The following is a 15,040-nucleotide window of genomic DNA, read 5'->3' as shown; positions in this document are numbered from 1 at the left end:
CTTCCAGCTCACACTTAATGTATGTATCTGCAAACACACACACACACACACACACACACACCCGCTCCTTTTCATAAAGAGGATCTGGTTTTTCCAAAACTCCCTCCACTGGCTAATCCAGGCAGATCACAGAAGTGGTCTCCCAGGAAAAAGGACTAAAGAAAGCTGTGCCAAGACAGCAGCAACATTTATTCATTCAACAAACACTCCCTGAGTGCCTGCTATGTGCCAGGACTGTCCTGGGTGCTGCAAGTGACACAGGGATGAGTCAGATGTCACTCCCACAGAGCTGCTCCCCCAGCTGGAGAGAGAAAGCCCAGACAGCACCCACTAAGGGAGGAAGAGCAAGTGGGCTTGGACCTGTAGGCTGACCCTGACGGATGGAGAGTGGCTGCCTGCAGGGCTGTGTCAAGAAGGACTCTGAGGCCACATCTGGGTCTAGGTTTTCTCACTGTCAACGGGGGTAATAATAACGCCGCCTCGCAAAGTCCGCGAGGGTTAGAAAGAGATGATACATCTAAAGCATACAGGATGGTGCCTGGCACAGGCTGGGACTCAGTGAAGAGAGTTAAATCCCATCCACTGGGTCCGTCTGTCTTGTCCATGGCTGCACGTCCCAGATGCCCCTGCAGGCAGTGACCCTCTCACTGAAAGATGTGTCCCTTCTGCACCCAGCACTGCAGGTCCTGCAGAGACTAGGGGGCCAAATGTGTGCTGAACTCTTAGATGGGCCAGAGAGGACGGGCCATGCCCAGCAGGTGGGCCTGGATGCAGTGTGGGGGGGTGGTTCCCTTCTCCCCTAGCCACCTCTCTGGAGAAAGGAGAGAACTGCTCAGGTCTCGCTCACTACCGCCTCCATCATGCCGCAGCCAGAGGAATTTAACTAGCGAGTCTGACAGTCTCTCCTCTTCCGAGGCTCCCTGTGCCCTAGGGATACAGCCCCACCCTTTATGAGCAGCAGGGCCTTGTCAACCTCCGGGTCCCTACTCACTCTAAGATCCTGACAGATGCTCCTGCGGCCAGTTCCCTAACCACTCATGCTCTATTTCACCTCTGAGCCTTTGCACATGCTGTTCCCTCTGCTTGTACACCCTTCCCTTCATTCTTCACTCTTCCTTTGAGTCTCAGCCTAGCCATCTCTGCTGCTGCCATTTCTCCATCATAGCTCTTAGCACTCAGGACTGTCATTGCCTGACACTTGCCTCTAGTCCGCACTGGACTGTGGGCTCTGTGTGGGCAGAAACTGTGTCTGTCTTGGCCAAAGTGGACACCCAGAGGTTCAAGAGGAGCCTTTCTTGGAAAATACAGCGTAGAGGGCTCCAGCCTGGAACTGGGATTCAGTTCGCTGGGGTGAGGCCCAGGTGTCTACATTTTTAACAAGCTCCTTGATTCCAATGACCCCTGACCTAAAGTCTAGTACTGTGCCTGGCACACCACCGAGTAGGTGCTCAGTGTTTGTTGAATGACTGCATGACTTCTGCCCACAAAATAAGGCCACTGACTGACTTGGGTACGGTTTCTCTGGGAGAAATAAGGCTGCTTACTAGTTAGAATCCAGGCAAGGGTACAACCCAAGTTCTCTAAGAGGTTCAAATAGTGGTTGGAGCTCCTGGTGAATCATTGGGCGGCGCCCCTACCTCCGCGGGGATGCTGTCCTCCGAGTCGGAGCTGTCCTCGTAGACGCCGCCGCCCCCGGCCTCCAGGTTCATCTGCAGCAGCTGGTCGATGGTGGCGTCCACGGCGCCGCTGTTGGCGCGCAGCACGCACTCGATGATGTCGTAATCCATGTTGGGGAACATGGTCTTGAAGTCGTCCATGGCCTGGTTGAACTCGAGGCGGCGCACCTGGCGGGCGGGCCGGCTGTTGTTGAGCTCCTGCGAGGCGGCCGCGGCGCTGCCCTCGGCCCCGCGCGCCCCGCCGCCGCCGCCGCCCCCGCCGCCGCCGCTGCTGCTGCGGCGGAACAGGCTGGTCATCCTGCCGAGCCGCTGCGGGAAAATGTTTCCAGCCGCGCCGAGCCCCCTGCCCCGGGGCCGGTCCCTGCGCCGGCGCCGCTCGCTCGGCCGGTTGGGTCGGGAAGCTCACTCCCGCGCCTCCCCCTGGGCGGCCAGGCGGGCACCGCACGGGCGGGGTCCCCGGCTCAGGAGACTAGGGCGCGGGGCCACCGGCGGCCCTAGGGGAGCGGTCCTCGCGGGGCGGCGGCATCCGGGCCTGGGCCGTGTGGGGCTGCTCTGCTGGTCATCCACACCCCCGGGGCATCCTGGGGCCGGCTCCACGGACGCTCCCACCTGAAACCGAGGGAAACACAGTCAGGGGCGCAGCGCAACGAACTTGAGCTCGGCGTGGTGGCCAAGGGAATTACGGCCACCCCTGCCGCGGCAGAACTCTGCTTTCTGCTTCTCTCCAGCTGCAGCCACAGTTCTCTCCTAACACAGGAGAGCTAGGAGTCAGCAAAGGCTTACTCTGTGCCAGGCACCATCCTAAGTGTTCTGTGTGGGCTGACTCATGACACCACGATGAGGTAGGTGCTAGTATCTCCATTATGCAGATGGGAAAACTGAGGCTTAGGCGCTGAGGAAGAGGAGGCGGGAATTGAACCCAGGACTATGGCCCCTGAGCCACTGGTCTCAATCACTACACACTGCCAAGGACCCCTGAGGACCTGATTGGGGCAGAAGGGGCTCTGTATAGGCCATGTACTGCCCCTCTGGTCTCCATCCCCATCCAGTCCCTGCTTTCCTCATCTCCCCATATCACAGTTCCCAACATCATGGTCCCACCATCATGGCGTCCAATGTGTGCAGAGCTCCACAAAATCTGCGACAGAAAGCTTGCCCCCCAGTCACAATTAGGCATGTAAATCATCACCAAGGTCGCATTTCTGTTAGTGCAGTCAAGTGAGAGTTGAATGTGACTAAAAACATCAAGTGCTGACTTTCTCATGCTTATCCCAAGATTTACAGTCATTTTGCTCATTGTAGGAAAGTGGCAGCTTTATTTTAAGGCACTGTCCCATCAAAGGGTATTCTTAAGTCTGATGAAACAGGTGCAAACCTGTTTTCCCTTTTCTAGAACTTGGGGTCATAATATTAACAGCTGATGTGGAAACACTGGTGTGTGCAAATCAACGGGAGGATCTTCCTTGCCATGATCTCAACAGTCAAATAACCGATGATGTAAGGAAGACAAGACAAGCTGGGTGCGGAAGATGCAGCGGAAGCACCAGCCCTCACCTGGGGCCAGAAGAGCCATCGCTACCACGGATTCCCTTTGTCTCTTTAGGATAGCCCCCTCACAGGTCAAATGGGACTTCATAACTGTCCCTCAGGGCCTTCCAGTGCCACCATGCTGAGTTCTTATCTCCTTCAAACCTCCACCTCCTTAGAGGGACATGGAAATGGTCCAGGGCTCCTGTTCGGGGCTTGCTGGGTGGCTGTCGGCCTAGTCCCAGGGAGGCGGGCTCTCTTCAAGAACAGGAAACTAGAAGCACATGGGCCCCAGACAGCCTCTGGACACTGATGTTACAGGACTATAATCTCCTCCCACCCCCAGAGAAAATCTGTTAACACTCTGGTGTATCTACATCTAGGTGCTTTTCCTATGCATATACTACCACACGGAGGAATTTATTTTACTGAAATGTGATCGAACCATAAATTCTATTATGCAATTTGTTTTTCCACATAATAATTTATTGTAGCCGTCTTCTCATGTCAGAATATATAGCTCTACTTCATCGTTTTTAATGCCCTAGTAGTATTCTTTTGACTGGGTGAAGTACGATTTACTATCTAACCTCCTCCACCCATCTCTTCCCAGATGAGCAAGTCACAGCCCAGAGAGGCCAAAGCCGTTTCACAAGGAGACAGAGAAGGGTGACCTCAAATGATCAGTCCAAGAATTTTGTTATGAGAATGAACATGGGAAGGTAGCCAAGTATGACATGGCCTCCCACAGCCGGCTTTAAGACACCCAACTCCCCACCCCCACAGCTCCCACCACTCCTGACACACTGGAAGGTCGGAGAGGATGCTACTTGACCCCGCCAAAACGCCCTCCAAGGTGGGGCTCCACCCTGGCAGCTGCCTTTGTGCTGGGTTCTGGAGACCTGCCCTGAGGCCTCTAACGAGACCTCAGGGCCCAGAGGCCCCAGAAGCCAGTGCCCTGGGCTGCCATCTGCTGTCCTAGTGTCACCAAACGTAGGGGTCAGTGCCTTGTGCTAACCTGGAGTCAAGCCGCCTTCTCCCTGCCCCTGGAGTAATTTAGTAAGAGAGATTGAGGGACCTGGCTCCCACTTTGCCAAGGGCAGTCCCTTGGAGAAAGAAGCCAGGACCCGATCCACCCCTGGCAGAGGAAGAAGGAAGATGATGGGGCTGTCATTTTCCCCATTAACAGCCCTTTTTATGGCTCCCTCAGGCTCTGGGCCTCTCTGAGTGTTGGGAAGCCCCTGAGAGGCATTCTCGCACTCCTGCCATTTACAGTAAGTGCACTGGTTCAGACCCAGGCGGCAATTCCTGCTCTGCCACACTCAGCAGGGGGACCTCGTACAAGTCTCCTCTCCCCGCTGTGCCCAATGCCCTCACATATACGTATGGGGCTTCGATGAGAATTAAACAAGATAATCTTCAGCACTGTGCCTGGAACATGGTTAGCAGCGTGACTGTTGTTGCCCCAGCCCCAGAAGCTGGCCAAGGGCCAGGAGCAGTTGGTATATTGGCCAGGCTGCTACCTGGAGTGGATGGGGCGGGGGATTCTAGGAGATGCTTCCCCAGCATCTGGATGTCAACCCCTGGAATTCCTTCAGCCCTCTGGAAGGAGATACTGATCCTTGCAGCCCCAGGGGAGGCCTGTCTGGCCTGGGCAGCTGGAGACATCACAGTTCAAGCAGCCTCTTCCATTTTCCAGGTGCAAAGCCTTGAAAAATAGCATTTTGTGTGTGTGCCGCGACATATAAACGGCTAACAACTCTGAGGCAGCCCCACACCCTGTTCCACATTACAGATGAAGAGATGAGACCCAAGACGAGGAGGCAGTTGCCCAAGGATACAGAGCCCATGGTGGCAACGTCTAGACTTTTCCATCAAAGGGCGGTTCTGTGGATGAGGAGAAACAGTGATGGGAAAAGCAGGGAAACAGGATTTGATGTACAGAAATACCATTTTCACAGGACTCTGCAAGGACTCACAGACTCCTAAAAGCCAGGCTGCCTATAATTAGCACCAGGTGGGGCTGTGGGGGCCCCCACTTCTCAGAGGACCGTCGCCCTCCCCCCTTGCTAAGCTCAGGTGCAGAGTCTGCGGCCAGGGCTGAGGTGTGGCTAGCGTGGCTGGGAGCAGGGAGAAAGACTGTCCTCAGGGTCAGAGTCAGCCGTGCCAGGCTGCCTTTGCAACCAGCACAGCTCAAATGAAAAGCAATTTAAAACACGTGAAAGAATTAAGGCAGGCGACTTAGGTTTATGAGCTTGTGCCAGGCGCTTTCACGTTGAACCTTTATTACAACTCCAGGGATAGATGTTATCGTCTCCCTTTTATAGCTGTGGAAACCAGTTCAGAGAAGTTAGGTAACTTGCGCAAAGTCACACAGCCAATATGTAGAGAGGCCAGAATTAAGAAACCACTTCCTAAGAGCCAAAAATGCCAAGTCAGGCTTACAGGGCTGGGAGCCAAGGAGCCTCAGAAATGCAGCCACGTGTGCCCCAGGCTCAGGAGGCTGGGTGTGGACTGACTCACTTGCCCTCAGAGGAAATATGACCCAGACAGCACTGGGGAGAGAGGGAAGGAAGGGTGTCTGTTGGCTCTGCCCCATAGCTGACTCTGTGACCTTGGGGAAACCACTCCACCTCTCTGAACCCCAGCTGCTGGGCACTGGCAGGGAAACAGAGGGAAATAACCCCTGGCAGCCTTCTGAAAAAGGAAGAGAATCAAACCCACTCAGCCCATTAGATGTCTTGGAAGCCTACTCAAAGGCTCTCCTGAACTCACGGTGTGAGCAACCTGGAGATTCAGAAGAGAACCCCACACCTGTCCTCCCCCAGGTCCCAGGGAGCCAGGCCTTCCGCCTCCCCAGAAAGGAATCTGGGCCTGGCAGGGGCGGCAAATGGCCAACCTTCACTCCAAGCGTGAGCAGACAGCCAAGGTCTGAATCACTGTCGGCCTGGCCCAGGAGGTGGGCATGCTGCCCGAGTGCTGTTCTCTTGACCTTGTCCAAGGTCATCCCAGCTAGTCTCCTGCGGGGCCAGTGGGGCCCACATGGGGGATGTGAGAGCCCAGGAGCCAGAGTCCTGGTTCCCATTCTGACTGGGCCAAGTGAGGCTGTGTGACTTGGAGAAGTTATCTCACTTCTCTGAACCTCAGCTTCCTCTTTTGTCCAAACAGGGATAATACCTACCTGGAAGGGGTGTTGTGCTAGAACTTACGTGGGCACCTGGGGCATAGTAAGCACCCAATGAGACAGGTTGGCATGGCCTTGGGCACAGGCCTTGGCCCTTTTCTTGGCCTACACTCATGCCCGGAGGGATCTTAGCCAGTCCCACGGCTTTAAATGCCATCAACACACCCAATACTGGCTCCCAAGTTTCCCGCCCCGCTGAGGTCTCCTGGGAACACGCCCTTCAGCTCCACACTTGCACATCCGACCTGCTGCCTCCACTTGGACGTCCAGTAGCAGCTCCAACATAGTGGGTCATCCGACTTTGTGGTTCCATCCAACCCCAACCTGCTTCTCCTTGCCTTCTCTACCTCCGTTAATGGCAACTCCAAGTGGCTCAGGCCAACACTTGGGAGCCGTCCTGAGTGCTCCCATTCTCTTACACCCCACGCCCCGTCACAGCAAATCCAGTCTCCTCTATCTTCAAACTGATTCCAGAATCTAGCCGTTCCTCCCCACCTCCACTGCTACCCCCGTGCCTGTCTCCCACCTCCCTCATTGTCTCCCTTGAGACTACTCATCATGATGGGCATGTTGTTCCTCCGCTCCAAACCCCCAATGGCACTCTGTGTCCTCAAAACACAACCCAGAGCCTTACTGTGGCGCACCAGGCTCCATATGGTCCTGCCCGTGCCACCTCTCTAACTTTGCTGTCAAACCATGCACACACACAGACCCTCACTCTCTTCCCCCCCTCACTCTCTCCAGCCACCCTGGATCCTTGCTCGTCCGCCCACAAGCCACACTTGCGCCCATCTAGGGGCCTCTGGAGTTATTCTTTCCACCACCTGCCATGTTCTTCTCCCAAATACCTACACAGCTCCCTCCCTCCCTTCCTCCTGGTTCCTACTCAAGCATCACCTTATCAGAGAGGCAACACCACACACCCCTCTGCCAGTGTTCCCTGACCCTTGACCCTGCATTGTTTTCCTCATGAAACAGACCAGCTGAGAGATTATGTATTTAATTGTCATTGGCCATCTTCCCCACTAGAATATAAGCTCCATGCAGACAAGGTCCTTGCTTGATTCGCTGTGGTGCCCCAGGGCCTAAAACAGTGCCTGGTGCTGTCCACAGGCGGTTGTCAGGTAGATAAGTACGGAGGGAGGGAAAGGAGCAGGAACACAATAACTATGCATTGTCTTCCGCTCCCTCCCTCCTCCGGCTCACAGCATTGGTGGGGGGTGCTTTTTAGTTTCTCCTCTGTGTTCTCATTCAGTCCTCACAACGACCTATCATTACACAGGGCCATGCATTACTATCCCACTCCACAGGCCAAGCGACCAAGGCCAAGGCAATCAGTGACATGGTTAAGGTCCCATGAGCCATCTGCTGCCTGGCCTCAGGGCCTCCTCCTGGCACACAAGGTAGATGGCAGGCTGGTCCCCTTTCCAAGCCAGCGTCAGCTCTAGGGGGCAGGAGGTCTTGACCCTCTCCAAGATCTGACTTGACCTTCCACGGCCCCCTGGGAGGACCAGGACCCGACTCTGAAAGGTGGGGTTAGAACAGCAGGCCTCAGGAGAAGGTGTGGGGCTGGGAGGCCAGAGGTTCCAGTTGCCAGCACTTTCCTGCCCCTCCTCCCCTGGGTCACTCTTCTGAAAGAGCGTGGGACTGCCCCAGGCCAGCTCTGTCCCGGCACACCCCTGGCTCCCTCCTCTGACAGTCTCAGAGGGACAAGGGATGGACCCGAACTTGTGATCCATCTGTGATTGCCGTGATCCTGCAGAGGGACTTGCAGTCCCTTTTTGCCTAAGATCTGGGCCCAGCCCAGTGGCACCGCCATGCCAGGCCACTAGGTGGTGTCCCAGGGCTCAAGCCCTGGCTGCTCCCAGAGAAAGGGTAAACAGCAGCTTCTCTCCCAGAACCCAAGAATGAGCCCCACCCCTACTCTCTGACTGACTAAAAGGGAGAGAAACCACCCAACCGCCCCAGAGGTTGTAGAATCCAAGGCTCGAAGAGTTTCAACATAACTGATTCCTGAGGTGGGAAATACGAGGCACACATGCCAGCACTTTCTATTCTGTGTCCTTGGCAGACATCACTAATCCATCCAGGTATTATGGTGCTATGGAGCCCACACAACCTCAGAACCCTTTTCAACACAGTGCTCTGGGCAAGCCACTACCAAGTGATTAGAATTGGCAAGCAAGACACGACCTGCTTGCCAGCCCTTTCATTTCCTGGAGGAGGAGACGAGGCCCAGGCTCCCCTTGTCTCATCAGGAATCCAGGCTGCAAAAGCCAGCGGGGCCAGAAGGTCATATGACCCCTGGGACGCTCGTGTAACCATGGCTAAGTCCTGGGGAAACCTCAAGTGGGTAATGGCAGTGTTAATGGAGAAGGCCGGGCAGCTGCATCCTTGTTCAATTGTCACCTCAGACGCAATGGGGGTGGGGCACAGGGAAGTCTGCCTGGGCTTCTTGGCTTCTGAGCTGCAGGGGCCCCAAAAAGGGGAGAAAGGAAGGGGGACAACGACAGAGAGAGGCTCTCAGGGTCTGAGTGAGTGTGTGTGTGTGTATGAGCGTGTAAGTGCGTGCGTATGTGTGTGAGCGTCCAGCGGGAGGAGGCGGGTGCAGCCCTGACAGAGGCGCCTTGTCCTCCTGCCCCTGCACAGGCTTGTTTCCTTCCCAAGCTATTAATGTCGCTGCAGCTTCAAAAGCCGGGTGACCTTTAAATGCGAGCCTCCTGCTCCTGCCCAAGGCGCGGAAACGGCTTAATGGAAACTCCAATGGCCACAGCTGCTGGGGCTGCAGCAAACCAGCCTCATTCCCGAGGCACCCAAGCTTCTGGGAAGCCACACCTGTGCCCGCCCCGAGTGGCCAACAAGGGCAAAGGACCCTCAGGCACAGCCGCTGGGGAAAGGAGGCCGGGCTGGACCAGAGGGGAGGAAGAGGAGGAGAGAGGGAGAGGCAGACTCAGTTCTGCCATGCCCTGCTGTGTGATATTGGGTTGGCACTCACCTCTGGGCCACCCGCCATCATTTAGTTCAATGTAAGGCTGGGGCATTCGCCCTCCCCTCCAAAAATCTTTAAAAAATCTGTAGAAGAAAAAAAAGAGAAAAAAGACATTTTCTTGCCTAATTTTTCTCTCTCTTGCCTCAACTTCTGCGGACAGGTCTGTCGCTAATGAGGGTTGTAGGGCAGGACTAGGGTAAGTTATTTCGAAGGAACTTAATAAGGTCCCTCCCCCATGGAAGGATTGGTCCCGAGCCTCAGTCCTGAGGATGGCATCGTTCATCTCTGCTCCTGAGGCCCAAATATCAGGCTTGGGTGTCGTAAAGGGCGTCATCAAGAAGCCAACCCTGCCTTCCAGCTGAAAAGATCTAGGATGAAGCTCCTCAGACACGAGCAACATGTCATTTGTTTGGCTCATCTTGGTAGGATAATGGAAATATAGTAATAATGATAATAACACTCCCTGCTTCTTCATGTGTCAGCCACTGTTCCAAGTGCCTTATGCCTGTTAAGTCTTTTCATCCTCTCTGTAGCCCTAGGAAGTACATATTACCAATGCTAGTTCCACTTTATAGACAGAAAAATGAGGCACAGAAGAATCGAGTGACTTGTTCAAGGTCACACAGCTAAGAGGCCAAGCTGAAATGTGAGCCCAGAAGGTCTGATTCCAGATTCAACATCACTCACACACATCAGGCTTGACCACTGCTCGGTATTCCCCAGAGGTGAGCACAGAGCCGGGCACACAGCAAGAACTCAGTAATTATGAGTTGAATTGAGTCCTAAAGGGGCAGAGTTGCCCCTGGAGAGGCTGGAGGTGACTGGTGCGCTCCTGTCAGGGGAGCGAAGGAGGAGGAGTCTGTAAGCAAAGCCTCTTCCAGAAGGACACACAGAACCAGAACCAGTTTCCTTACAAAACCCTTTTCCCCACCTACCAAGGTTGTCAAGTTGCCTGAGCACCAACTGTTTTCCACCTCTACCTGAGCTGGTTGGGAACATTTCCATCACAATCCCTCTCTCCATCAACAAATGCCACCAGCTCAGGCAGGACAGTCAACCCAGGCGCCTGGGAGATCAAACCTCGGTGGATGGAGCAGTTGCTCTCCTCCTGCCCCACCCACAGAGGCCGCAGCCCTGGGGAGCCCCTCTGGGCTGCCAGGAAGCTGTGTGTACCTGGGACCAAGTGCAATGGCCCAGACTGGGAGGAGACCACTGGCAGCTCAGGTGCAGGGCCGGGGAAGCTGGGCTGGCTCCAGGCATGAGCTCACGCTGGCCCAGGTCCAGCTCCTTGGGAAAGAGGGGCCAGCTGCCCTTCCCTGGGCCTCTCCTTCAGGCAGTTAGGCTGAAGGCCCCTCCACAGGCGGGGACTGCACGGTCTAGACAACAACAGGAGACGTCTCTGGGCCCTGGGACAGGCAGTCAGTCAAAGCCGCCACAAAATTTTGTATCCGAGCAGGCCCAGGGAATCCAGGCCAAGGAACCAAGATTAGGGAGGGGTGCTCAGGGTGAGCAGAGGAGGGTCCTGGGAACAGAAGTCCCAACTCCTGCCCCCTTTCGCCACACTAACACACACTTTGCCCCCACCCACTGATCCATGAATTCCACTTCTATGGAATTCATATAACATATATAATGAAACACTATACAACGGTAAACAAAAAGGAGGCATCTCTCTGTCTCTATATGCCCCAGACCTATTGCTAAGGGGAGCAACGCAAGGCACGAAGCAGTGAGCAGTCACTACACTAGAGAGCGTGATGGTATGAGTGTGTCTGTGTCTATGCAGAGGGAGAAAAAGCATTCTGTAGGATTCACAAGAAGCCGATAGTATAGGTTTCCTTGGGAGAATTGGGCCATAAGAGACAGATCAGAGAAATTTTTCCCTGTAAATCCTTGTATATCTTTTAAATTCATATTCATGTTCGTTTATTTTAAAATAAAATAAAAAAATAACCTATGAAGGATATCAAAGTGACAGCACTGCCGGTGATTTTTTATGGTGTTTTTGCATATGTATATTATCCACAAGGGACATGAATTACTTTTTAATAATAATTATAGCAAATATCTCTGAGCACTTACTCAGGCCGGGCCTGTCTAAGTACTTGGCATGCTTATCTCATCAAAGCCCCACAGGAAAGCAATTATTCTACCCAGTTTACAGATAAGGAAACTAAGGCTCAGAGAGTTTAAATAACTTACAGACGTAGGGTCACACAGCCAGTGACAGAGACAGAATTTGAATCCACACAAATTCTAGCTCTTAAGTCCACGCTCTTCTTAACCTCCACCTTATACTGTCTCTTTAATTTCAAAAAACAAACAAAAACTGAATGATGATAGAAAAAAATCTTAAGGAAAAAGCAAACCACAGAGCCTCCAGGGCTTTAAACCTTTGCAATCCTTAGATTCCCAACTCGTCCTTCCTGCCGCAACTATCCGGACAGATCTTCTCCAGTCCTGCAAACAGGCACTGCTCCTCCCAGGGGGCTTCCTCGAACCCTCCGATCAGGGACCGCCCACCTCCTGGCGGAGTTGCAGAAGAGAATGAAGGCCCGGTGGGCAAGGTCATGGCCGATGCCACAGCCATTTTGGAAGTCAGACCACGCACGGCCGTGGAGGGCCCACTGGGACAGAGCAGGGTCGGGTCTGGCCAGGAAGCTCCTCGTGGAGGGGAAACCACAAGTTGGTTTTTACTGGTACTGAGTCTGGGGCACGAGGCCGTAGAGGAGAGCAGTTAAGAGTGGGGCTTTCGCTCTGGGCCGGCCTCAGCTCACATCCTGATCCTGCTGCCTACAGGGTGAGTGGGACTTCTTTGAGCGAGTTTCCTCATCTGTAGAGCGGGATACCTGGACCTCCTCGGATGGGTCCCTGAGGGGGATTCATGTGATGGGCATGCACAGGCCCCGCACACACATGCTCTCAGTAGGGGGGGCAGCTGTTAGCAAGACTGTCATGGGCCATTCAGGCCCTAAGGCCACGGAGTTCTCAGGGGTTGAGTCTAGAGCCTGGCCAGAAGGGGCCTGGGGTTATGATCTTGTATCCAACCCTGAACGGGGAGAGTGTGCAGCACAAAGGCCTCCCCTCAGGGCCCTCCAGGACCTCAGGCTGGGGGGCTCTGGGGCCCACAGTGGACCAGAGAGCTGGGCCAACAGCCCTTTCCTGCCCACATGCTGCTCCCAGCTAAGCTTCCTGGGGTGGAGAAATGACTGGACTGCCCTGGGTTGCCCAGGCCTGCCACTCCTGCTGGGGGGCAGGTGGGGGGGCTATAGGAGGTGGCCAGACAGGGGCCTGCCCTCTGGAGAGGGGCTGGAGGGACCCAAGGCAGCAGGAGCACAGCAGAGTGGCATTCTCAGAAGTGCCGCCTCAGGCAGCTTAGGAATGCAGGCCCGGGCTGGGGAGTAAGGCTTGGGGAGGGGGTGGTTGGCCCGTGCCTGAGCTTCAAAAGAGCAGGCGGCAGCTGCAGCTGGGAGGGCCATCGCCCCCCCTCATGCAGCCGGGACACATCAGAAATTCTACCCATGGAGAAGAGCCCAGCCCAGACAGCAGAAGAGATTGTTTAGAGCCGCTTACCAGGCCAGCTACTCCCCTCAACCATAGGCTGCTCCCTCCTCCTCGCCTCCCCTTGTCCCTTCTCAGTCTGTGTAGCAGCAAAGCTCCCGTTCCACAGCCAGGGGCTCCCAGAGGCCAGCTGCCAAGTGTGCCCTCCCCACCTGAGGCCCTCACTCATCCATACTGCTTCGCCTCCACATACCCACACACCCTCTGGAGATGCCATGGCTAGGAAGGCAGGAAGAAACCTCATGTTCTCACTTCTAGAAGGTGCATGTGGCCAAAGGTCACAGAGCTCAGTGGTCGCAGAGCTGGGATTTCAACCCAGATCTGCCACTCCTGGGCCAGGACCCTCTCCCTGTGCAGGCACACACACCAGGACGCGCCAACACACAGCTCATGTGCCTACGTGTGCCAGACGCACCAGTGCACTCAAACCCATTCACTCAGCGCCACATGCTCCGCTCAGGCCCTCACAGCCATGGGACAGACACCTTCTTTAGACTTTTCCTGAACCCTCCCATCCAGGCCAGACACTCAGTCTGCTCCTCTCTTCACCCAACTCTGAAGCTGTGTTTTTAAAATTACAGCCACACTCTCCTACACACACGCTAATGTGCACCCACAGCACCCTCACCCTTCCCACAGCCCACCTGCAAGCAGTCCCTTCACTAGGCTGACGGCAGGGCCAGGTGAGGCCCCAGATCTCTCTCTCCCTTGCCCATCTGTGCCCAGAATGGTTTTTACAGTGTCTGGTGCAGTGACAGTGAGGTCGGGCCGCCCTGACTTGCAGCAAAACTGGCCAGAACGGGAAAGTGGCCCATACTGGCCAAGGCACCCGCTTCCTGGTTGCCCACAGGACCAGCTCCCGGAAGGCAGTGCAGGCAAGGGCCTCAGGCCAGCTGGGGCTGTAGCCCTGACCCTCAAATCTGACAGTCAGGGGAAGGGGGCAGGGATTCCTAGGGGTCCCATAACTAGCTTTCTTGGCCTCCAGGGGCCACAATCTCCACTTCCAGAAAATGGAGAGAAACATTCAGTATTCAGTCTGACCTTTCCCATCACTGAAACCTTCCAGGGATGCAAGGACATGCTTCTGGGTGGGTGATGGATCAGGGCCAGAGAAAGGCACCGCTGTGCTAGGTACAAACCATGATGACACCTCTGCAGAAGGAGGTGGCTGCATCCCAGTCCCAGTGCTGGGAGGACCTGTACCCTTTCTTTAGCTACAGAACCAGAACCTGTTTCCTCAAGTGAAATCCTCAGCAGAAGTCCATTCTATAAAGACATTAAGCGGGAGCCCCCACACCACCAGCACAATTGGAGAGCCTGCCATTCACTGAGTGCCAGGCAAGGTGTTTCTCGTGCATCACGTCAGTCAATCCTCATGATAATCTAGTCCTGCAGGTTATTACCTTCTACCATTATCAGAGCCATTTAACAGAGAGGGACACTGAGTCAACCACGTGTGACCTAGACGTTGTCCAGGGCCGTGCCACATCCAAACTGCATGGCCTTACAAGGCAGAGACCAGTGTGCCTGTCAAGTCTCCTGACACATCAGAGTTACTTGTAATGTGTTTTAAAGCCTGGGTTTAACCCCTCATGCTCTCATCTCCCAAGCTGTCTGCACCTCTGCCTGTTTCCCCCACTGCCCACGACCGACCAGCTCACATGGCTTTGGGAAGTGTGCACATGCTTTTCTATCAGTCTAAGAAGCAAATGCCCTGCACATTATAGCAATGTATCCCAGAGGGTGGTGGAGACCACCTTCATCAGACTCCCCTGAGGTGTCTCTAAGAACACATATTCTCCAGCCCACTATTAAATCAGAATCTCTGGGGTTGTGGCCTGGGAATCTGCATGTTAACAAGCTCCCCAGGACATTCTGATGCCCAGTAAAGTGTGAGGACCACTACCCTGCAGGGTGATGCAGTTGGATTCTGCTTTTAGCTCCATCAGCCAAGCGATCTTAGGCAAGTCATTTTGCCTCCTGGACCTTCAGGTTCCCTTCTGAAAAATGGGCAGGGAAGACTAAATGATCTCTAAGACCCTTTCACCCCTGACATCCTCTGTGTCCGCCCTGAGTCCCCAGATGGTCCACAGGTGCATGAAC

The 15,040-nt window shown here is 54.7% G+C and overlaps 1 protein-coding gene across 1 annotated transcript in view; it reads right to left on the bottom strand.

Moving 5' to 3' along the window:
• Window positions 1-15,040, bottom strand: part of CUEDC1 (CUE domain containing 1) — a 77,166-nt gene that overhangs the window by 18,580 nt on the left and 43,546 nt on the right. Inside the window, exon 2 of the mRNA XM_087440931.1 lies at window positions 1,638-2,285. Coding sequence (XP_087297057.1) covers window positions 1,638-1,973 — 336 coding nt within the window. The 5' untranslated portion in view covers window positions 1,974-2,285. The remainder of the gene's footprint in view (window positions 1-1,637; window positions 2,286-15,040) is intronic.

Source organism: Ceratotherium simum, chromosome 16, assembly GCF_057802395.1.
Source record: "Ceratotherium simum simum isolate JZ-2026a chromosome 16, ASM5780239v1, whole genome shotgun sequence".
NCBI lineage: Eukaryota > Metazoa > Chordata > Mammalia > Perissodactyla > Rhinocerotidae > Ceratotherium > Ceratotherium simum.
Note: the sequence above shows the minus strand (reverse complement) of the source record. Positions and strands in the feature narration are given on the sequence as shown.